Raw genomic sequence first — 24,116 nt, forward strand, 5'->3', positions numbered from 1 at the left:
AAAACCTTGACGAATATTCGGGTTTTAACTACCAGAAAACTAAATGTCTCCTATTAAGTCGTTCGGATAAGAAACTTCATTTATTTCTATGCTTTCATTCGTGCAAGTTATCCGAAATGCTATAATAATTATAGTTTTAACGTTTATTTCTTTCCTTTCCCTTTCATTTCCTTCTTTTGTATTTCCTTGCTATTTTTTTACTTCTTCCTTTCTGGTGAACTGTCATTGCAACTACATTCTAATATGTAGTTGTAACGGTCATAGAACATTTACATTTTGAATATGTTTTAATTACAGGAGAAATAAAAATTAACAAAAGAGACAGAGATAGATAGATAGATAGATAGATAGATAGATAGATAGATAGATAGAGAGAGAGAGGGAGAGAGAGAGAGAGAGAGAGAGTTTTGTTTTCTTTTATTTATTTTTTTTTTTACAAATTGTGTTATATCAACGATATTTATATTTGCATGATAAGAAAATTATATGCAATATATAGATTCGTCATCGTTGCTGAATTGTGTAGTAGAAAGTAAAGTGGAAAAAAATATAAATATTTCGAAATTTTGTTTTAAAATATAGGGTAATATAATAGTAATTGGTATAATGTGACCTCGCCGAATATTTTTTATAGCCGAGTATGGTAGGAGTAAGGGAGGAAAATACGAATTAAGTATATTTGGGATTATTAATAGTAACTGCTTATGTAACCGAACTATTACATTCATAAAATTTTACTGTTTGTACAGTTAGAGCTTTTTGACTATAAAAGAACATATGAGCTCTATTTTCTCTTTCAAACAGCGCAAAACCGCAAGACGATTAGTATCTTTAACATATAAGTCATATAAGATTATAAAATGATATTGAAGTTTATTCTATTTACTCTGTTAATTATTATACTTATTAATGTTTTGTCGAAGTTGTATAAATTTTATGTTTTTCGTAAGACGATTAATAAAATACCTGGTGATGCATCCTCCTTCAGTAACGTAATCAATTTCAACAGATTATCTAAAGACGGTAAACTTATTTTTTTTTTCGATTTTGTATGAGTAAAATTATGTACATACGTAATACATGTACATAGATATACACATACAATTTATATGTATATTTATACATATGCAGTCATACATATATTTGTAATTCGGTATTACGTAAATAAATATAATGATCGATTATCGATTTCACATACTGTGACGATCGTTTAAATAATGTAATTAACTTTATGTAGAAGAAAGAAAAAAAAAAAGTATAGGAAACACAAGTGTAATTGAATCGAAATTTTTTTTAATTTTTCTTTTTTAGAATATCATAAAGCCTTTTGTCAATACACAGTTCGATATAAAGAAGGGATTAATAAATTATGGATGGGATGTAAAGCACTAGTATACATTTACAAGCCTGAATATGCAGAGGTACGTAGATATATGAAAGTATGTTCTAAAAAATCAGGATTGGTGCCATTGGTGCCAGATTGAGGAATATACATTTATATCCATATTGATATTAAAATGTATTATTATTATTATTATTATTATTATTATTGATGTTAAAGAATTGATATGATATTTTATTCTGTTAATTGTCTTCCTTTTTTTTTTTATTCGTGTGCAGGTCATTCTCAGAAGTAGTACAAATATAAAAAAACCAACTACTTATGATAGCTTAAAGCCTTGGTTAAGAGATGGTCTTATAACATCGTCTGGTAAGTCTATACACATATATATACATATATACATGTACAATATATACATGTATAATAAACATATGTATACATATATATTTCTTTTCTTTTGTCAATGAAGTGCATTACATATTTTCCTATATGTATATAATAAAATAAAGAAATAGTACATAATAATTCATCGTTTTCAGGTTCTAAGTGGCACCATGACAGGAAATTGATTAACCCGGCATTTCATTTTTCTATGCTCGATAATTTCATGATAGTAATGCTGGAAAAGAGTGAAATTTTGATCGATCGTATAGAGAAAGAATTGGGAAAAAATATTGGAAAAAATGCAGTTAATATTTATCCATTGATTGCTGCTTTTACGTTGGATGTTATATGCGGTAAGTTCACTCAAATATCTTTTAACACGCAATATCCATCAGAGATAAATCTCTGATGAAAAAATATACAATTTTCTCGTGACACACACACATACATATGTTGTGAAATATGTTGATTTTCCATTAAAAGGCAGCATATATTTAAAGAGTTAAAACAGAAATCGATCTTTTCCAATATAATATTTTTTTTTTTGTTATCCTTCAATAATATCACTTAGATATCTTTTTTATATATGAATAAAATTGATTAAATGTTATCGAAAGAAAAAGAAAAAGATATCATAAAAATTGACTACTTTTTAAACCGATCAATTTGTACGTGATTGGTTAACACGGTTCTGCAAAAGCGGCTTCCTTTCTTTCGTGAAAACAAACTCTCCTATTTTTTATCGATTATTTATCTTTATCTATTTGCTTTTTTATTCTTTTTTATCAGAAACCGCAATGGGCGTTAACATACATGCGCAGGATAATACTATTACTAGCTACCCCGATTACGTACATAAGTATGATTAATATAAAATTCATTATGTTAAACGTAAAGAATGATTGTTTGAAAAGTTTATTTATTTATTGATTTATTTACTTCTTTATTTCTTTCTATATATATGTTTATTTAATTTATTTATCTCTTTATCCTTTTTTCCCCACGTATTTCAGAGCGACTAATGCTGTAGTGCATCGTTATATACGTCCTTGGTTAAAATTCGATTCGATATTTGCATTGACAGCCGAAGGGAAAGAATTTTATTCGTCGATCAAGAAAATACATCGTTTTAATAGAGAGGTAGAACAATAGTTATATCTCGTTTTCTATTTTCACATCAATATATATATGTATATATATATGAATTTCTTCTTCATCTACCAAAATTTCATCGTGAAGATAGTGCATTAATATAGATTTTTATATGTATTTATGTATATATATATATATATTTATATATATATATATATATATATATATATATACTCACAATACTAATATGATAATTATTATCAATAAAATAAACGTCCAGCATTTATAATAAAATATCAATACGTGATATAAGTGATCAGTATTACAACGATTGATACGAAAATTATTGGTAATATAGTAAAAATATTTGTAAATGTAATAGTTTGTCAATATCTTAAATAGTTTACAAATATTTATAATAATCTGAGTAGCTACGAGATACAACCCAAATGTGATTTAGTCGTGACCTTTACGCTTATTTATATTTATTAAGCATTTATATTAAATATAATTATTTCATTTTCAATGCCAATTGCAAGAATTAACATAAACTGTCATTTTTTTTCTTTTTGAATATATATCGTTAATTCATATTAAATACAGCCAAATCAATATTTTCCAATATTATCGTTATCTGTTTTATATTACAGGTGATAAAGAAGAAAAAGGAGGCTCGTCGAGAGAAATGCCAAGACGAGAGCGAATTTGACGAATTAGGTAATTAATTATTTATTTTTATCAAATAGCTATCTTTTTTCCACTTTCATCCTTCGACACACGTGTATGATCAACTTAAAAAATGTTGATTTTTCAGGTAGAAAGAAAAGGAAATCCTTCATAGATATCTTGTTAGATATCAAAGAAAATAATTCTAATCAGTTCTCGGAAGAGGATATGGTTGAACAAGTTTCTACAATAATGTTTGCTGTAAGTAAAAAAAAAAGAGAAAAAGCGGAAAAAGAAATAGATGAACCGATTTAAACTCCATCAAAGAGGAATAATTTCATTTATACATAATCATGAAGAATTTACACATTTTTTCTACTAACAAATATTATTAGAAAATATGAAATATTAGATGACATAAGAATTTTAACTTCAATTCTTTGCAAATCGAATTTTTAATTCTTTTATTTTTTGACATTAACATTTAAAAATATTTAGTCACATTATCTATAATTCGCTCTTTAACTAATTGTAACATTAATAACGTGATTAGGGTCACGATACTAGTGCTACCGCTATTTTTTGGACATTGTTATGTTTGGCAACTGAGCCTGAAATTCAAGATAAGGTTTACGAGGAACTGAAGGTTGTATTCAACGATTTGGACGGTCCAATTAGCATGAATACAATTTCCCAATTGAAATATTTAGACAGAGTGTGCAAGGAAGCTTTAAGGCTGTATCCAGTAATACCTAAATATTCACGACAAATAACAGATGAAATAACGATAGGTACGTAAATATACATAGAATTTTGTATTCGTCATTTAAAAAAAAATGTATATACATATATATTTATATTATATATACTTTTAACATAACATATATTAAACATTATATCGACATATATATATATATATATATATATATATATATATATATATATATATATATATATATAAATATATAATCCTTTGTTTTTTATTTTCATTTTTCCAGGTAAATACACAATTCCGAAGAATACAGAATTGTCAATTCATGTTCATGGTTTGCATCACGATCCCGAAAATTGGCCAGATCCAGAAAAATTTGATCCGGACAGGTTTTTGACCAATGAAACGAAAAATAGACATCCTTATTCATATTTACCGTTTAGCAGCGGACTAAGAAATTGTATTGGACAGAAATTCGCGAATCTAGAAAGTAAATTGGTTATAGCTATATTATTGAGAAAATGGATGGTCAAATCTGCGATTCTACGAAAAGATATCAAAACGTATCATTCTGTTGTTTTACGACCATTGGAAGATGTATATTTACGTTTTATACCGAGGAAATGAGAAGACTTCAAAGAAAAGGTGAGAGAGAGAGAGAGAGAGAGAGAGAGAGAGAGAGAGAGAGAGAGAGAGGGAGAGAGACAGAGTTAGTTTCTTTTTCTTTCGATAAAATTCTTATTTTTTGTAGTACCGTTGATAAATTAAATTCAACGAATCACTTTCTGTTTCTACGAATTACGAATTTTCCGCATTGAAGATGGTTTATGAAATAAAATTAATATAATAAAAAAAAGAAAAAGAACTTACATTTGATAGGTGAGATTCTTTATTTTAAATATATCTTTATAATTGAATTGTATAAGTTGTTAATTGTTACAGAATAATAACATTCTTTATCAGTGAGTAATAGTGATCTTCCTTTTTAAAAATAAATCATATCAAATATATATATATTATAATAGTAAATAAAGGTAACTTTATCTGTTTACTATAACAAAATGTTACAAATTTCATTTGTAAAAATAGTAGAATATATTTACATACGATATCTAATACAGATAGTCGATGAATTGTACTAATACTATTATTGTTTAGTTATTATCATTAGTTTTGAAATGATTTTAAATACGGTAATTACTTTTAATACGGATCATGCAATTTCTATAACATTACTGCCTATATTGTTTTATTTATCTATTTATTTATTTATATACTTATTTATATTCATTTTCTTCTTTTTCTTCTTTTTTCACCATTAATAACATTGTCCAACGAATTATTTGCAGTGAATCTAAATTTACCCTCCTTCCAAGTCATTCTCCTACTTCAACCTGTTCCTCCATTTCGCACCTCCAGGTCGAGAATTAACGAATAATGGTCGCTTTCCTTGTTTCTCTCATTAATAAAATTTTGATTAAATCATGTCAATATCCGACGGAAGTAATCTTTCTTGATATAAACGATTTAATTCTTAAAAAATTGTTCGGGCACTGTACAGAATCCATATCTGTAATGCACATTATGTAGATTGTTGTTATTATCCTGAATTCTGCAAATAATATCCATTTTTATTATTATTATTATTATTACTGTTAAAGTCAGGATGAATGGATCGATTCGGTGCGTCAATGTAAAGGAGAAAAGGATAAGAGTTCAGTAACTATCCATGAGAAGCGCGAAGCAGGATAACATTTGTAGCACACAATTGAAGTCAATAAGATCTACCTATAATAAGAGGAGAGATTTTGAAGAATACAATATTGCAACAATAGTCGGATAGTTAGATATCGAAAAAATGGTTTTCATAGGAAATAGAATTCTTAATGCTCCAGCTTGGTTCGAACCTCATCATGTTGCTTACTCCTTTACACATAAATTATGTATATTTTATAAGAAGAACAAACTGAACAAGACTAAAAACCTTGACGAATATTCGGGTTTTAACTACCAGAAAACTAAATGTCTCCTATTAAGTCGTTCGGATAAGAAACTTCATTTATTTCTATGCTTTCATTCGTGCAAGTTATCCGAAATGCTATAATAATTATAGTTTTAACGTTTATTTCTTTCCTTTCCCTTTCATTTCCTTCTTTTGTATTTCGTTGCTATTTTTTTACTTCTTCCTTTCTGGTGAATTGTCGTTGCAACTACATTCTAATATGTAGTTGTAACGGTCATAGAACATTTACATTTTGAGTATGTTTTAATTACAGGAGAAATAAAAATTAACAAAAGAGACAGAGAGAGATAGATAGATAGATAGATAGATAGATAGATAGATAGATAGAGAGAGAGAGGGAGAGAGAGAGAGAGAGAGAGAGAGAGAGAGTTTTGTTTTCTTTTATTTATTTTTTTTTTACAAATTGTGTTATATCAACGATATTTATATTTGCATGATAAGAAAATTATATGCAATTTATAGATTCGTCATCGTTGCTGAATTGTGTAGTAAAAAGTAAAGTGGAAAAAGATATAAATATTTCGAAATTTTGTTTTAAAATATAGGGTAATATAATAGTAATTGGTATAACGTGACCTCGCCGAATATTTTTTATAGCCGAGTATGGTAGAAGTAAGGGAGGAAAATACGAATTAAGTATATTTGGGATTATTAATAGTAACTGCTTATGTAACCGAAGTAACAAACATTCATAAAATTTTAATGTTTGTACAATAAGAACTTTTTGACTATAAAAGAACATATGAGCTCTACTTTCTCTTTCCATCGGCGCAAAACCACAGGACGATTAGTATCTTTAACATATAAGTCAAATAAGTTTATAAAATGATATTGAAGATTATTCTATTTACTCTGTTAATTATTATACTTATTGATGTTTTGTCGGAATTGTATAAATTTTATGTTTTTCGTAAGACGATTAATAAAATACCTGGTGATGCATCCTTCTTCAGTAACGTAATCAATTTCAACAGATTATCTAAAGACGGTAAACTTATTTTTTTTATCGATTTTGTATGAGTAAAATTATGTACATACGTAATACATGTACATAGATATACACATACAATTTATATGTATATTTATACATATGCAGTCATACATATATTTGTAATTCTGTATTACGTAAATAAATATAATGATCGATTATCGATTTCACATACTGTGACGATCGTTTAAATAATGTAATTAACTTTATGTAGAAGAAAGAAAAAAAAAAAGTATAGGAAACACAAGTGTAATTGAATCGAAATTTTTTTTAATTTTTCTTTTTTAGAATATCATAAAGCCTTTTGTCAATACACAGTTCGATATAAAGAAGGGATTTATAAATTATGGATGGGATGTAAAGCACTAGTATACATTTACAAGCCTGAATATGCAGAGGTACGTAGATATATGAAAGTATGTTCTAAAAAATCAGGATTGGTGCCATTGGTGCCATAAGATTGATGAATATACATTTATATCCATATTGATATTAAAATGTATTATTATTAAAATTATTGATGTTAAAGAATTGATATGGTATTTTATTCTGTTAATTGTCTTCCTTTTTTTTTTTATTCGTGCGCAGGTCATTCTCAGAAGTAGTACAAATATAAAGAAACCAACTACTTACGATAGCTTTAAGCCTTGGTTAGGGGATGGTCTTATAACCTCGTCTGGTAAGTCTATACACATATATATATATACATATATATATGTATAATATATACACGTATAATATACATATGTATACATATATGTTTCTTTTTTTTTGTCGATGAAGCGCAATACATATTTTCCTATACGTATATAATAAAATAAATAAATAATACATAATAATTCATCGTTTTCAGGTTCTAAGTGGCACCACGACAGGAAAATGATTACCCCAACATTTCATTTTTCTGTACTCGATAATTACATGATAGTAATGCTGGAAAAGAGCGAAATTTTGATCGATCGTATAGAGAAAGAAATGAGGAAAAATATTGGAAAAAATGCAGTCAATATTTATCCATTGATTACTGATTATACGCTGGATGTTTTATGCGGTAAGTTCACTCAAATGTCTTATAACACGTAACATCCATCAAAGATGAAACACTGATAAAAATAATGCTGTACAATTTTCTAAAGACACACACACACATATATATATATATGTGCGATTAAAAAATGTAGATTTTCCATAAGAAGGCAGCATACATTTATAAAGTTAAAATACATATGGATCTTTTTCAAAATATTATCTTTTTTTGTTATCCTTCAATAATATTACTGAATTATCTTTCTTATATATTAATAAAATTGATTACATGTTATAAACAGAAAAAGAATAAGAGATCATAAAATTATACTTTTTTTAAACCGACGAAATTTTACGTAGCCGTTTAACACGGTTCTGCAAAAGCGCCTTCCTTTCTTTTTCGTGAAAATAAACTGTCTTATTTTTTATCGACTGGTTCATCTTTATCAATTTTCTTTTTTATTGTTTTTTATCAGAAACCGCAATGGGCGTTAACATACATGCGCAGGATAATACATTTACTGGCTACCCCGATTACATATACAAGTATGATAGTGTTATGATATTAAAATGATTATGTTAAACATAAAGAATGATTGTATGGAAATTTTATTTATTTATTGATTTATTTACTTATTTATTTCTTTCTATATATATATTTATTTAATTTATTTATCTTTTTATCCATTTTCCCCACGTATTTCAGAATGACGAAAGCTGTATTGTACCGTCAGTTACGTCCTTGGTTTAAACTAGATTCGATATTTGCATTGACAGCCGAAGGGAAGCAATTTTATTCGTCGATCAAGGAATTACGTCGTTTTAATAGAGAGGCAGAACAATAGTTATATCTTGTTTTCTATATTTACATCAATATATGTATATATATATATATATATATATATACATATATATATATATATATATATATATATATAATATATATATGTATATAAATTTCTTCTTCATCTACTAAAATTTCATCGTGATGATGGTGGATTAATATAGATTTTTATATGTATATACGTATATTTATATATATATATATATATATATGTATATATATAAAAAAATACTAATATTATTATTATTAATAAAATAAACGTCCAGCGTTTATAATAAAATGTTAATATGAGATATGAACGATCAGTATTACAACGATCGATAGGAAAATTATTGATAATTTAGTAAAAATATTTGTAATTGTAATAGTTTGTCAATATCTTACATAGTTTACAAATATTTATAATAATCTGAGTAGTTACGAGATACAACCCAAATGTGATTTAGTTGTGACCTTTACGCTTATTTATACTTATTAAGCATTTATATTAAATATAATTATTTCATTTTCAATGCCAATTGCAAGAATTAACATATACTGTCATTTTTTTTCTTTTTGAATATATATCGTTAATTCATATTAAATACAGCCAAATCAATATTTTCCAATAGTATCGTTACCTGTTTTATATTACAGGTGATAAAGAAAAAAAAGAAGGCTCGTCGAGAGAAATGCCAAGACGAGAGCGAATTTGACGAATTAGGTAATTAATTATTTATTTTTATCAAATAGCTACCTTTTTTCCACTTTCATCCATCGACACACGTGTATGATCAACTTTAAAAATGTTGATTTTTCAGGTAGAAAAAAAAGGAAATCCTTCATAGATATCTTATTAGATATAAACGAAAACCATTCTAATCAGTTGTCGGAGGTGGATATGGATGAACAAGTAGCTACAATAATGTTTGCTGTAAGTAAAAAAATAGAAAAGAAGCGGAAAAAGATATAGATGATCCGATTTAAACTCCATCGAATAAGAATAATTTCATTTGTACGTAATCATGATGAATTTATACTTTTTTTCTACGAACAAATATTATTAGAAAATATAAAATATTAGATGGCATAAGAATTTAAATTCCAATTCTTTACAAATCGAATTTTTTAATTCTTTAATTCCTTTAAATTAATACATTCAAATATTTAGACACAGGATCGATAATCCGCTCCTTAATGATATTATAACATTAATAACGTAATTAGGGTCACGATACTAGTGCTAGCGCTATTTTTTGGACATTGTTATGTTTGGCAACCGAGCCTGAAATTCAGGATAAGGTTTACGAAGAACTGAAGGATGTATTCGACGATTTGGACGGTCCAATTACAATGAATACAATTTCCCAATTGAAATATTTGGACAGAGTCTGCAAGGAATCTTTAAGACTCTATGCAGCAGTTTCTGAATTTTCACGACAAATAACTGAGGAAATAACGATAGGTGAGTAAATGTATATAGAAATTCGTATTCATCATTTAAAAGATAAATGTCTACACATATATATTTATAATATATATACTTTTAACATAACATAAGTTAAACTTTTTATATATATATGTATATTATCATTTGTTTCTTTTTTTATTTTTTCAGGTCAATACGTAATTCCGAAGAATACAGAATTGACAATTCATGTTCATGGTTTGCATCACGATCCCGAAATTTGGCCGGATCCAGAAAAATTTGATCCGGACAGGTTTTTAACGTATGAAACACAAAATAGACATCTTTATTCATATATACCGTTTAGCGCCGGACCAAGAAATTGTATCGGGCAGAAATTCGCGAATCTAGAACATAAATTGATTATAGCAATATTGTTGAGAAAATGGATGGTCAAATCTTCGATTTTACGAAAGGACATCAGAATGTATCATACTGTCGTTTTACGACCATTGAATGATGTATATTTACGCTTTATACCGAGGGAATGAGAAGTCCACAGAAAGCGAGCGAGAGAGAGAGTTAGTTTCTTTTCCTTTCGATAAAATGTATATTTCTTGTATTATCGTTGTTAAATTAAATTTGACGAATTGATTTCAGTTTCTACGAATTACGAATTGTCCGCATTGAAGATGGTTTATGAAATAGAATTGAAAAAGAACTTACATTTGATAGGTGAGATTCTTTATTTTATATATATCTTTATAATTGAGTTGTATAAACCAATAATTGTTACGGAATAATAACATTCTTTATCAGTAAGTAATAGTGAACTTCTTTTTAAAAATAAATCATATCAAATATATATATATATATATATATATATATATATATATAATATAATAGTAAATAATGGTAATATTATCTGTTTATTATAATAAAATGTTACAAATTCCATTTGTAAAAATAGTAGAGTATATTTACATACGATATCTAGTATCGGTGGTCGATGGATTGCACTAATACGACTATTGCTTAGTTATCATCATTAGTTTTGAAATGATTTAAAATTCGGTAATTGCTTTTAATATGAACAATGCAATTTCTATAACATCACTGCTTTAATTGTTTTATTTATCTATTTATTTATTTATGTTCATTTTTTACTTTTGCTTCTTTTTTCGCTATTAATAACATCATCCAACAAATTATTTACACAGTCAACCAAAATAGCTTTCCAGGCTATTCTTCTACATCAACATTTTCCTCGTTTTCGCACCTCTGGGTGAAGAATTAACGAATAAAAGACATTTTCCTTGTTTCTCTCATTAATAAAATTTGATTAAATTATGTCAATATACAATGGATGTAATCTTTCTCGATATAAACGATTTAATTCTTAAAAAATTGTTCGCGCATTGTGCAGAATCCATATCTTTAATGTGCATTATGTAGATTGTTGTTATTATCCTGAATTCTGCAAATAATAATATCCATTTTTATTATTATTATTATTATTACTGTTAAAGTCAGGATGAATGGATCGATTCGGTGCGTCAATGTAACGGAGAAAAGGATAAGAGTTCAGTAACTATCCATGAGAAGCGCGAAGCAGGATAACATTTGTAGCACACAATTGAAGTCAATAAGATCTACCTATAATAAGAGGAGAGATTTTGAAGAATACGTAGTGCAACAATAGTCGGATAGTTAGATATCGAAAAAATGGTTTTCATAGGAAATAAGATTCTTAATGCTCTAGCTTGGTTCGAACCTCATCATGTTGCTTACTCCTTTACACATAAATTATGTATATTTTATAAGAAGAACAAACTGAACAAGACTAAAAACTTTGACGAATATTCGGGTTTTAACTACCAGAAAACTAAATGTCTCCTATTAAGTCGTTCGGATAAGAAACTTCATTTATTTCTATGCTTTCATTCGTGCAAGTTATCCGAAATGCTATAATAATTATAGTTGGTTTTTTAACGTTTATTTCTTTCCTTTCCCTCTCCTTTCCTTCTTTTGTATTTCGTTGCTATTTTTTTACTTCTTCCTTTCTGGTGAACTGTCGTTGCAACTACATTCTAATATGTAGTTGTAACGGTCATAGAACATTTACATTTTGAGTATGTTTTAATTACAGGAGAAATAAAAATTAACAAAAGAGACAGAGAGAGATAGATACATAGATAGATAGATAGATAGATAGATAGATAGATAGATAGAGAGAGAGAGAGGGAGTGTGAAGGAGAGAGAGAGAGAGAGTTTTGTTTTCTTTTATTTATTTTTTTTTTACAAATTGTGTTATATCAACGATATCTATATTTGCATGGTAAGAAAATTATATGCAGTTTACAGATTCGTCATCGTTGCTGAATTGTGTAGTAAAAAGTAAAGTGGAAAAAGATATAAATATCGAAAAATCGAAATTTTGTCTTAAAATATAGGGTAACATAATAGTAATTGGTATAACGTGACCTCGCCGAATATTTTTTATAGCCGAATATGGTAGGAGTAAGGGAGGAAAATGCGAATTAAGCGTATTTAAGTTTATTAATAGTAACTGTTATCGTAACCGAACTAACAATTGTCCATAAAATTTTAATGTTTGCACGGTAAGAGCTTTTTGACTATAAAAGAACATTCGAGTTCTATTTTCTCTTTCAAACAGCGCAAAACCGCGAGAAGATTAGTATCTTTAACATATAAGTCAAATAAGATTATAAAATGATATTGAAGTTTATTCTATTTACTTTGTTAATTATTATACTTATTGATGTTTTGTCGAAGTTGTATAAATTTTATGTTTTTTGTAAGACGATTAATAAAATACCTGGTGATGCATCCTACTTCAGTAACGTAATCAATTTCAACAGATTATCTAAAGACGGTAAACTTATTTTTTTTATCGATTTTGTATGAGTAAAATTATGTACATACGTAATACATGTACATAGATATACACATACAATTTATATGTATATATATACATATACAGTCATATATATATTTATAACTCGGTATTACGTAAATAAATATAATGGTCGATCATCGAATTCACATTCTGTGGCAATCGTTTAAATAATGTAATTAATTTTATGTATAAGAAAGAAAAAAAAAGTATTGGAAACACAAGTGTAATTGAAACGAAATTTTTTTTAATTTTTCTTTTTTAGAATATCATAAAGCCTTTTGTCAATACACAGTTCGATATAAAGAAGGGATTTATAAATTATGGATGGGATATAAACCAATGGTATACATTTACAAGCCTGAATATGCAGAGGTACGTAGATATATGAAAGTATGTTCTAAAAAATCAGGATTGGTGCCATAAGATTGAGGAATATACATTTATATCCATATTGATATTAAAATGTATTATTATTATTATTATTATTGATGTTAAAGAATTGATATGATATTTTATTCTGTTAATTGTCTTCCTTTTTTTTTTATTCGTGTGCAGGTCATTCTCAGAAGTAGTGCAAATATAAAAAAACCAACTACTTATGATAGTTTACAGCCTTGTTTAGGGGATGGTCTTATAACTTCGTCTGGTAAGTCTATACACATATATATATATACATATATATATGTGTAATATATACAGGTATAAGAAACATACGTATACATATATATTTCTTTTTTTTTTGTCAATGAAGTGCAATACATCTTTTCCTATACGTTTATAATAAAATAAACAAATAATACATAATAATTCATCGTTTTCAGGTTCTAAGTGGCACCACGACAGGAAATTGATTACCCCAACATTTCATTTTTCTGTACTCGATAATTACATGATAGTAATGCTGGAAAAGAGCGAAATTTTGATCGATCGTATAGAGAAAGAATTGGAGAAAAATATTGGAAAAAATGCAGTTAATATTTATCCATTGATTGCTGCTTTTACATTGGATGTTATATGCGGTAAATTCATTCAAATGTCTTATAACACGTAATATCCATCAAAGATGAAACACTGATAAAAAATGGCTGTAGAATTTTCTAAAGACACACACACACATATATATGTGTGCGATTAAAAAATGTAGATTTTCCATAAGAAGGCAGCATACATTTAAAAAGTTAAAATACATATCTATCTTTTTCAAAATAATATCTTTTTTTGTTATCCTTCAATAATATTACTAAAATATCTTTTTTATATATTAATAATATTGATTACATGTTATAAACAGAAAAAGAAGAAGAGATCATAAAATTATACTTTTTTAAACCGACGAAATGTTTAACACGGTTCTGCAAAAGCGCCTTCCATTTTTTTCGTGAAAATAAACTGTCTTATTTTTTATCGACTGGTTCATCTTTATCAATTTTCTTATTTATTCTTTTTTATCAGAAACCGCAATGGGCGTTAACATACATGCGCAGTATAATACATTTACTGGATACTCCGGTTACATACACAAGTATGATAGTGTTATGATATTAAAATAATTATGTTAAACATAAAAAATGATTGTATGGAAATTTTATTTATTTATTGATTTATTTACTTATTCATTTCTATACATATATTTATTTAATTTCTATATATATATTTATTTAATTTATTTATCTTTTCATCCATTTTCCCCACGTATTTCAGAATGACGAATTCTATATTCTATCGTTATTTACGTCCTTGGTTAAAACTCAATTCGATATTTGCATTGACTGCTGAAGGGAAACAATTTTATTCGTCGATCAAGGAAATACATCGTTTTAATAGAGAGGTAGAACAATAGTTATATATTGTTTTCTATTTTTACATCAATATATGTATATATATATATATATATATATATATATATATATATATATATATATATATATATGTATATATATAAAACAATACTAATGTTGTTATTATTAATAAAATAAACGTCCAGCGTTTATAATAAAATGTTAATATGAGATATGAACGATCAGTATTATAACGATTGATACGAGAATTATTGATAATATAGTAAACATATTTGTAAATGTAATAGTTTGTCAATATTTTAAATAGTTTACAAATATTTATAATAATCTGAGTAGCTACGAGATACAACCCAAATGTGATTTAGTCGTGACCTTTACGCTTATTTATATTTATTAAGCATTTATATTAAATATAATTATTTCATTTTCAATGCCAATTGCAAGAATTAACATAAACTGTCATTTTTTTTCTTTTTGAATATATATCGTTAATTCATATTAAATACAGCCAAATCAATATTTTCCAATATTATCGTTATCTGTTTTATATTACAGGTGATAAAGAAGAAAAAGGAGGCTCGTCGGGAGAAATGCCAAGACGAGAGCGAATTTGACGAATTAGGTAATTAATTATTTATTTTTATCAAATAGCTACCTTTTTTCCACTTTCATCCATCGACACACATGTATGATCAACTGTAAAAATGTTGATTTTTCAGGTAGAAAAAAAAGAAAAGCCTTCGTAGATATCTTATTAGATATAAACGAAAATCATTCTAATCAGTTGTCGGAGGAGGATATGGATGAACAAGTAGCTACAATAATGTTTGCTGTAAGTAAAAAAATAGAGAAAAAGTGGAAAAAGAAATAGATGAACCGATTTAAACTCCATCAAAGAGGAATAATTTCATTTATACTTAATCATGAAGAATTTATACATTTTTTCTACGAACAAATATTATTAGAAAATATAAAATATTAGATGGCATAAGAATTTAAATTCCAATTCTTTGCAAATCGAATTTTTTAATTCTTTAATTCCTTTAAATTAATACATTCAAATATTTAGACACAGGATCGATAATCCGCTCCTTAATGATATTATAACATTAATAACGTAATTAGGGTCACGATACTAGTGCTAGCGCTATTTTTTGGACATTGTTATGTTTGGCAACCGAGCCTGAAATTCAAGATAAGGTTTACGAAGAACTGAAGGATGTATTCGACGATTTGGACGGTCCAATTACGATAAATATAATTTCTCAATTGAAATATTTGGATAGAGTGTGCAAGGAATCTTTAAGACTCTATGCAGTAGTTCCTGAATTTTCACGACAAATAACTGAGGAAATAACGATAGGTAAGTAAATATATATAGAAATTCGTATTCATCATTTAAAAGATAAATGTTTATACATATATATTTATAATATATATACTTTTAACATAACATACGTTAAACTTTTTATATATATATGTATATTATCATTTGTTTCTTTTTTTGATTTTTTCAGGTCAATACGTAATTCCGAAGAATACAGAATTGACAATTCATGTTCATGGTTTGCATCACGATCCCGAAATTTGGCCGGATCCAGAAAAATTTGATCCGGACAGGTTTTTAACGTATGAAACACAAAATAGACATCCTTATTCATATATACCGTTTAGCGCCGGACCAAGAAATTGTATCGGGCAGAAATTCGCGAATCTAGAACATAAATTGATTATAGCAATATTGTTGAGAAAATGGATGGTCAAATCTTCGATTTTACGAAAGGATATCAGAATGTATCATACTGTCGTTTTACGACCATTGAATGACGTATATTTACGTTTTATACCAAGGAAATGAGAAGAACACAAAGAGAGCGAGAGAGAGAGAGTGTTAGTTTCTTTTTTTTTCGATAAAATTCATATTTCTTGTATTATCGTTGATAAATTAAATTCAACAAATTAATTTCAGTTTCTACGAATTACGAATTCTCCGCATTGAAGATGGTTTATGAAATAGAATAGAAAAAGAACTTACATTTGATAGGTGAGATTCTTTATTTTAAATATATCTTTATAATTGAATTGTATAAGTTGTTAATTGTTACGGAATAACAACATTCTTTATCAGTAAGTAATAGTGAACTTCTTTTTTAAAAATAAATCATATCAAATATATATATATTATAATAATAAATAATGGTATCTTTATCTGTTTATTATAACAAAATGTTACAAATTTCATTTGTAAAAATAGTAGAATATATTTACATACGATATCTAATACAGATAGTCGATCAATTGTACTAATACTATTATTGCTTACTTATTATCATTAGTTTTAAAATGATTTAAAATTCGGTAATTGCTTTTAATATGGACAATGCAATTTCAATAACATCACTGCTTTAATTGTTTTATTTATCTATTTATTTTATTATCTATATATTTTATCTGTTCATTTTTTACTTTTGCTTCTTTTTTCGCTATTAATAACATCATCCAACAAATTATTTACACAATCAACCAAAATAGCCTTCCTGGCCATTCTCCTACTTCAACCTGTTCCTCCATTTCGCAACTCCAGGTCAAGAATTAACGAATAAAAGACACTTTCCTTGTTTCTCTCATTAATAAAATTTCGATTAAATCATGTCAATATCCGACGGAAGTAATCTTTCTTGATATAAACGATTTAATTCTTAAAAAATTGTTCGCGCACTGTACAGAATCCATATCTGTAATGCACATTATGTAGATTGTTGTTATTATCCTGAATTCTGCAAATAATAATATCCATTTTTATTATTATTATTATTATTACTGTTAAAGTAAGGATGAATGGATCGATTCAGTGCGTCAATGTAACGGAGAAAAGGATAAGAGTTCAGTAACTATCCATGAGAAGCGCGAAGCAGGATAACATTTGTAGCACACAATTGAAGTCAATAAGATCTACCTATAATAAGAGGAGAGATTTTGAAGAATACGTAGTGCAACAATAGTCGGATAGTTAGATATCGAAAAAATGGTTTTCATAGGAAATAGAATTCTTAATGCTCCAGCTTGGTTCGAACCTCATCATGTTGCTTACTCCTTTACACATAAATTATGTATATTTTATAAGAAGAACAAACTGAACAAGACTAAAAACCTTGACGAATATTCGGGTTTTAACTACCAAAAACCTAAATGTCTCCTATTAAGTCGTTCGGATAAGAAACTTCATTTATTTCTATATTTTCATTCGTGCAAGTTATCTAAAATGGTATAATAATTATAGTTGGTTTTAACGTTTATTTCTTTCCTTTCCCTTTCATTTCTTTCTTTTGTATTTCTTTGCTATTTTTTTACTTCTTCCTTTCTGGTGAACTGTCGTTATTCTAATGTGTAGTTGCAACGGTCATAGGACATTTACATTTTGAGTATATTCTAATTGTAGGAGAAATAAAAATTGACAAAAGAGACAAAGAGAGAGAGATAGATAGATAGATAGATAGATATATAGATAGATAGATAGAGAGAAAGAGAGGGAGAGAGAGAGAGAGAGAGAGTTTTTTTCTTTTATTTATTTTTTTTTTACAAATTGTGTTATATCAACGATATTTATATTTGCATGATAAGAAAATTTTATGCAGTTTATAGATTCGTTATCGTTGCAGAAGTGTGTAGTAAAAAGTGAAGTGGAAAAAGATAAAAGTATTTCGAAATATTGTCTTAAAATATAGGGTAACATAATAGTAATAGATATCACGTGACCTCGCCGAATATTTTTTATAGCCGAATATAGTAGGAGTAAAGGAGGAAAATACGAATTAAGCGTATTTAAGATTATTAATAGTAACTGCTATCGTAATCGAACTAACAATCGTCCATAAAATTTTAATGTTTGTACAATAAGAACTTTTTGACTATAAAAGAACATATGAGCTCTACTTTCTCTTTCCATCGGCGCAAAACCACAGGACGATTAGTATCTTTAACATATAAGTCAAATAAGTTTATAAAATGATATTGAAGATTATTCTATTTACTCTGTTAATTATTATACTTATTGATGTTTTGTCGGAATTGTATAAATTTTATGTTTTTCGTAAGACGATTAATAAAATACCTGGTGATGCATCCTTCTTCAGTAACGTAATCAATTTCAACAGATTATCTAAAGACGGTAAACTTATTTTTTTTATCGATTTTGTATGTGTAAAATTATGTACATGTAATACATGTAATTATGTAATACATGTACATAGATATACACATACAATTTATATGTATATATATACATGTACAATTATACATAAATATGTAACTCGGTATTACGTAAATTAATATAATGATCGATCAACGAGTTCAGACACTGTGACGATCGTTTAAATAATATACTGAATTTTATGAAGAAGGAAGAAAAGAAAAAAAAATAGTCTCAAATAGAAATGAACCAAAATTTTTTTTCATTTTTATTTTTTAGAATATCATAAAGCCTTCTGTCAATACACAGTTCGGTATAAAGAAGGGATTTATAAATTATGGAAGGGATATGAAGCAGTAGTATACATTTACAAGCCTGAATATGTAGAGGTACATAGATATATGAAAGTATGTTCTAAAAAATCACGATGAGTGCCATAAGTTCGAGAAATAAACATTTATATCCATGTTGATATAAAAATGTATTATTATCCTTTTTATCACCGATGTTGAAGAATTGATAGGGTATTTCATTCTGTTTATTTTTTTCCTTTTTTCATTTCCTTCTTCCTTCGTGCGCAGGTCATCCTCAATAGTATTACGAATCTAAAGAAATCAAGTACTTACAATACTTTTAAGCCTTGGTTAGGAAATGGACTTCTAACCTCGTCTGGTAAGTCTATACACATATATATACATATATACATGTATATTTTACATATATATATATATATATATATATATATATATATATATATATTTATGTATTTCTTTTTTCTTGTCAATGAAGGGCAATTCATATTTTCCTATACGTATATAATAAAATAAACAAATAATACATAAGAATTCATCGTTTTCAGGTTCTAAATGGCACCACGACAGGAAATTGATTATCCCGGCATTTCATTTTTCTATGCTCGAAGATTTCATGATAGTAATGCTGGAAAAGAGCGAAATTTTGATCGATCGTATAGAGAAAGAAATGGGGAAAAATATTGGAAAAAATACAGTCAATATTTATCCATTGATTGCTGATTATTCGTTGGATGTCATATGCGGTAAGTTCACTCAAATGTCCTATAACACGCAATATACATCAGAGATAAACCTCTGATGAAAAAAGTGCTATACAATGTTCTCGTGACACATACACATACATACGTGTGCGTTTAAAAAATGTTGATTTTCCACAAAAAGGCAAAATACACTTAAGAAGTTAAAAAAGAAATTGATCTTTTTCAAAATAAAATTTTTTTTTGTTATCCTTCAATAATATTACTAAAATATCTTTTTTATATATTAATAAAATTGATTACATGTCAAAGAAAGAAAAAGAAAAAGAGATCATAAAAAATGACTTTTTTTAATCCGATCAAATTGTAAATAATTGGATAACACGGTTCTGCAAAAGCGACTTCCTTTCTTTCGTGAAAACAAACTCTCCTATTTTTTATCGATTGTTTTATCTTTATCTATTTTCTTTTTTATTCTTTTTTATCAGAAACCGCAATGGGCGTTAACATACATGCGCAGGATAATACAATTACTGGCTACTCCGATTACGTAAACAAGTATGAGAGTGTTATGATATAAAAATATTTATGTTAAACGTAAAGAATGATTGTTTAGAAATTTTATTTATTTATTGATTTATTTATTTATTTATTTATTTCTCTATATATGTTTACTTAATTTATTTATCTATTTATCCTTTTTTCCCCACGTATTTCAGGGCGACGAATGCTGTATTGCATCGTCATATACGTCCTTGGTTAAAATTCGATTCGATATTTGCACTGACAGCCGAAGGGAAGCAATTTTATTCGTCGATCAAGGAATTACACCGTTTTAATAGAGAGGTAAGACAATAGTTATAACTTGTTTTCTATTTTCACATCAATATATGTATGTATGTATATAAATTTCTTCTACATCTACCAATATTTCATCATAATGATAATGCATTAATATAGATTTCTATATGTATATATGTATATATGTATATTTATATATATATATATATATATATATATATATATATTTACAATACTAATATGATAATTATCATTAATAAAAAAAAACGTCTAGCATTTATAATAAAATGTCAATAAGTAATATAAGCGAACGGTATTACAACGATTGATAAGGAAGTTACTGATAATTTCGTGAAAATATTTCTAAATGTAATATTTTGTCAATATCTTAAATAGGTTACAAATATTTATAATAATCTAAGGAGCTACTAGATACAACGCAAACGTGATTTAGTCGTGACCTTTACACTTATTTATATTCATTAACCATATATATTAAATATAAGAATTTTATTTTTAATGCTAATCCAAGTATTAATATATGCACTGATTCTTTTTCTTTTCGAATATACATCGTTAATTAATATTAATTACAGTCAAATCAATATTGTCAAATAGTATCTTTACATGTTTTATATTACAGGTGATAAAGATGAAAAAAGAAGTTCGTCGGGAGAAATGCCAAGACGAGAACGAGTTTGACGAATTAGGTAATTAATTATTTATTTTTATCAAATAGCTACCTTTTTTCCACTTTCATTCTTCGACACACGTGTATGATCAACTGTAAAAATGTTGATGTTTCAGGTAGAAAAAAAAGGAAATCCTTCATAGATATCTTATTAGATATAAACGAAAATCATTCTAATCAGTTTTCGGAAAAGGATATGAATGAACATGTAGCTACAATAATGCTCGCTGTAAGTGAAAAAAAATAAATCGAAAAGGAATTCGATGAATCGATTTAAACTCGATCGAAGAGGAATAATTTCATTTTTACGTAATCATGAAGAACTTATACGTCTTTTCTACGAAGATATATTATTAAAAAAAAAAAAATATTAGATTGCATAAGAAGTTAAATTTCAATTCTTTGCAAATCGAATTTTTTATTTCTTTTATTCATTAAAATTGATATATTAAAATATTTAGGCACAGAATCTATAATCCGCTCTTTAATGATATTATAACATTCATAACGTGATTAGGGTCACGATGCTAGTTCTACCGCTATTTTTTGGACATTGTTATGTTTGGCAACCGAGCCTGAAATTCAAGATAAGGTTTACGAGGAACTGAAGGTTGTATTCGACGATTTGGACGGTCCAATTACGATGAATACAATTTCCCAATTGAAATATTTGGACAGAGTGTGCAAGGAAACTTTAAGGCTCTATCCAGTAATACCTGAATTTTCACGACAAATAACAGAAGAAATAACGATAGGTAAGTAAATATGTATAGAAATTTGTCTTCGTTATTTAAAAATAAAATGTATATTCATATATATTTATATTAAATATACTTTTAGTATAGGATACGTTAAACATTTTATCGACATATATTTATGAATATATATATATATATATATATATATATATATAATCATTTGTTCTTTTTTTTTCAGGGAAATACGTAATTCCGAAGAACACAACATTGTCAATTCATGTTCATGGTTTGCATCACAATCCCGAAATTTGGCCGAATCCGGAAAAATTTGATCCGGACAGATTTTTGACCGATGAAACGCAATGTAGACATCCTTACTCATATTTACCGTTTAGCGGCGGAATAAGAAATTGTATTGGACAGAAATTCGCGAATATACAACATAAATTGGTTATAGCTATATTGTTGAGAAAATGGATGGTCGAATCTGCATTTCTACGAAAGGATATCAAAGGGTTTCAATCTGTCGTTTTCCGACCATTGGATGATGTATATTTACAATTTATACCGAGAAAATGAAAAGACCAAAAACAGAGAGCGAAAGAAAGAGTTTGTTTCTTTTTCTTTCGATAAAATTCATATATCTTGAATTACCGTTTATAAATTAAATTCATCAAATTAATTTCAGTTTCTACGAATTACGAATTTTCCGCATTGAAAATGGTTTATGAAATAGAATAGAAAAAGAACTTACATTTGATAGGGGGTATTCTTTATTTTAAATATATCTTTATAATTGAGTTGTATAAGTTTTTAATTGTTGCGGAATAATAACATTCTTTATCGGTGAGTAATAGTGATCTTCCTTTTTAAAAATAAATAATATCAAATATATATATTACAATATATATGTATTTTATAAGAAAAACAGACAGAACAAGAGTAAAAACCATGACGTATATTCGGGCTTCTTCTTGCAGAAACCTAATGGTCTTTTGTTAAATAGTTCGGATAAGGAACTTCATTTATTTCTATGCTTTCATTCGTGCAAGTTATCCGAAATGCTATAATAATTATAGTTGGTTTTATTAACGCTTATTTCTTTCCTTTCCCTTTCCTTTCCTACTTTTGAATTTCGTTGCATTTTTTTTACTTCTTCCTTTCTGGTGAACTGTCGTTATTCTAATGTATAGTTGCAGCGGTCATAGAACATTTTTATTTCAAGTATGTTTTAATTATAGGTGAAATAAAATTTGACAAAAGAGAGAGAGAGAGAGAGAGAGAGATAGATAGATAGATAGACATTTATATTTGCATGATAAGAAAATTATATGCAGCTTGTAGATTCGTCATCGTTGCTGAATTGTGTAGTAAAAACAAAAGTAGAAAAAAATAAAAATATTTCGAAATTTTGTCTTAAAATATAGGGTAATATAGTAATAGGTATCACCTGACCTCAACGAATATTTTTTATAGCCGAATATGGTAGGAGTAAGGGAGGAAAATACGAATTAAGCGTATTTAAGATTATTAATAGTAACT

The 24,116-nt window shown here is 27.1% G+C and overlaps 4 protein-coding genes across 7 annotated transcripts; all 4 read left to right on the forward strand.

The window, feature by feature from the left end:
• Positions 1 to 811: 811 nt before the first annotated feature.
• LOC146872354 (cytochrome P450 4C1-like) lies at positions 812 to 5,955 on the forward strand. Of its 3 annotated transcripts, none has more exons than XM_085662957.1 (11): positions 812 to 1,023; positions 1,312 to 1,421; positions 1,621 to 1,711; positions 1,882 to 2,079; positions 2,516 to 2,585; positions 2,740 to 2,866; positions 3,469 to 3,535; positions 3,633 to 3,745; positions 4,038 to 4,275; positions 4,483 to 4,841; positions 5,858 to 5,955. In XM_085662957.1, exons 1-10 carry the CDS (start codon positions 861 to 863, stop codon positions 4,821 to 4,823), a joined length of 1,518 nt encoding a protein of 505 aa, XP_085519083.1. In that variant the 5' UTR covers positions 812 to 860; the 3' UTR covers positions 4,824 to 4,841; positions 5,858 to 5,955. The 3 variants fall into 3 exon arrangements, with proteins under 3 accessions (XP_085519083.1, XP_085519082.1, XP_085519081.1); XM_085662956.1 differs by lacking the exon at positions 5,858 to 5,955 and adding an exon at positions 4,948 to 5,035; XM_085662955.1 differs by lacking the exon at positions 5,858 to 5,955 and having other exon boundaries at positions 4,483 to 5,050.
• Positions 5,956 to 6,637: 682 nt separating this feature from the next.
• On the forward strand, positions 6,638 to 11,248 carry LOC146872355 (cytochrome P450 4C1-like). The gene is made up of 12 exons (XM_085663202.1): positions 6,638 to 7,207; positions 7,496 to 7,605; positions 7,796 to 7,886; positions 8,061 to 8,258; positions 8,710 to 8,779; positions 8,940 to 9,066; positions 9,466 to 9,514; positions 9,667 to 9,780; positions 9,878 to 9,990; positions 10,284 to 10,521; positions 10,675 to 11,045; positions 11,125 to 11,248. The coding sequence occupies exons 1-11, from the start codon at positions 7,045 to 7,047 to the stop codon at positions 11,013 to 11,015; spliced, it is 1,614 nt and encodes a 537-aa protein (XP_085519328.1). The 5' UTR covers positions 6,638 to 7,044; the 3' UTR covers positions 11,016 to 11,045; positions 11,125 to 11,248.
• Positions 11,249 to 13,143: 1,895 nt separating this feature from the next.
• Positions 13,144 to 17,314, forward strand: LOC118447356 (cytochrome P450 4C1-like). The gene is made up of 11 exons (XM_085662951.1): positions 13,144 to 13,360; positions 13,647 to 13,756; positions 13,940 to 14,030; positions 14,206 to 14,403; positions 14,837 to 14,906; positions 15,086 to 15,212; positions 15,739 to 15,805; positions 15,903 to 16,015; positions 16,309 to 16,546; positions 16,701 to 17,073; positions 17,153 to 17,314. Exons 1-10 carry the CDS (start codon positions 13,198 to 13,200, stop codon positions 17,039 to 17,041), a joined length of 1,518 nt encoding a protein of 505 aa, XP_085519077.1. The 5' UTR covers positions 13,144 to 13,197; the 3' UTR covers positions 17,042 to 17,073; positions 17,153 to 17,314.
• Positions 17,315 to 18,313: 999 nt separating this feature from the next.
• On the forward strand, positions 18,314 to 24,046 carry LOC146872356 (cytochrome P450 4C1-like). Of its 2 annotated transcripts, XM_085662952.1 has the most exons (10): positions 18,314 to 19,351; positions 19,652 to 19,761; positions 19,954 to 20,044; positions 20,232 to 20,429; positions 20,873 to 20,942; positions 21,104 to 21,230; positions 21,829 to 21,895; positions 21,993 to 22,105; positions 22,394 to 22,631; positions 22,813 to 24,045. In XM_085662952.1, the coding sequence occupies exons 1-10, from the start codon at positions 19,189 to 19,191 to the stop codon at positions 23,151 to 23,153; spliced, it is 1,518 nt and encodes a 505-aa protein (XP_085519078.1). In that variant the 5' UTR covers positions 18,314 to 19,188; the 3' UTR covers positions 23,154 to 24,045. The 2 variants fall into 2 exon arrangements, with proteins under 2 accessions (XP_085519078.1, XP_085519079.1); XM_085662953.1 differs by lacking the exons at positions 19,652 to 19,761; positions 19,954 to 20,044 and having other exon boundaries at positions 22,813 to 24,046.
• Positions 24,047 to 24,116: the final 70 nt, after the last annotated feature.

The sequence above is a fragment of the Vespa mandarinia genome, chromosome 20, assembly GCF_050613455.1.
Source record: "Vespa mandarinia isolate Hongniang chromosome 20, ASM5061345v1, whole genome shotgun sequence".
Taxonomy (NCBI): Eukaryota; Metazoa; Arthropoda; class Insecta; order Hymenoptera; family Vespidae; genus Vespa; species Vespa mandarinia.

Coding starts and splice junctions, on each gene's coding strand:
- LOC146872354 (XM_085662957.1), top strand. CDS start 861: ATGATATTGAAGTTTATTCTATTTACTCTGTTAATTATTATACTTATT. Junction 1,024..1,311: donor CAACAGATTATCTAAAGACG/GTAAACTTATTT, acceptor TTTCTTTTTTAG/AATATCATAAAGCCTTTTGT. Junction 4,276..4,482: donor AACAGATGAAATAACGATAG/GTACGTAAATAT, acceptor TCATTTTTCCAG/GTAAATACACAATTCCGAAG.
- LOC146872355 (XM_085663202.1), top strand. CDS start 7,045: ATGATATTGAAGATTATTCTATTTACTCTGTTAATTATTATACTTATT. Junction 9,515..9,666: donor TTACGAGATACAACCCAAAT/GTGATTTAGTTG, acceptor TATTAAATACAG/CCAAATCAATATTTTCCAAT. Junction 9,991..10,283: donor TAGCTACAATAATGTTTGCT/GTAAGTAAAAAA, acceptor TAACGTAATTAG/GGTCACGATACTAGTGCTAG.
- LOC118447356 (XM_085662951.1), top strand. CDS start 13,198: ATGATATTGAAGTTTATTCTATTTACTTTGTTAATTATTATACTTATT. Junction 13,757..13,939: donor ACAAGCCTGAATATGCAGAG/GTACGTAGATAT, acceptor ATTCGTGTGCAG/GTCATTCTCAGAAGTAGTGC. Junction 15,213..15,738: donor TACATCGTTTTAATAGAGAG/GTAGAACAATAG, acceptor TTTATATTACAG/GTGATAAAGAAGAAAAAGGA.
- LOC146872356 (XM_085662952.1), top strand. CDS start 19,189: ATGATATTGAAGATTATTCTATTTACTCTGTTAATTATTATACTTATT. Junction 20,943..21,103: donor TACTCCGATTACGTAAACAA/GTATGAGAGTGT, acceptor CACGTATTTCAG/GGCGACGAATGCTGTATTGC. Junction 21,896..21,992: donor GAACGAGTTTGACGAATTAG/GTAATTAATTAT, acceptor TTGATGTTTCAG/GTAGAAAAAAAAGGAAATCC.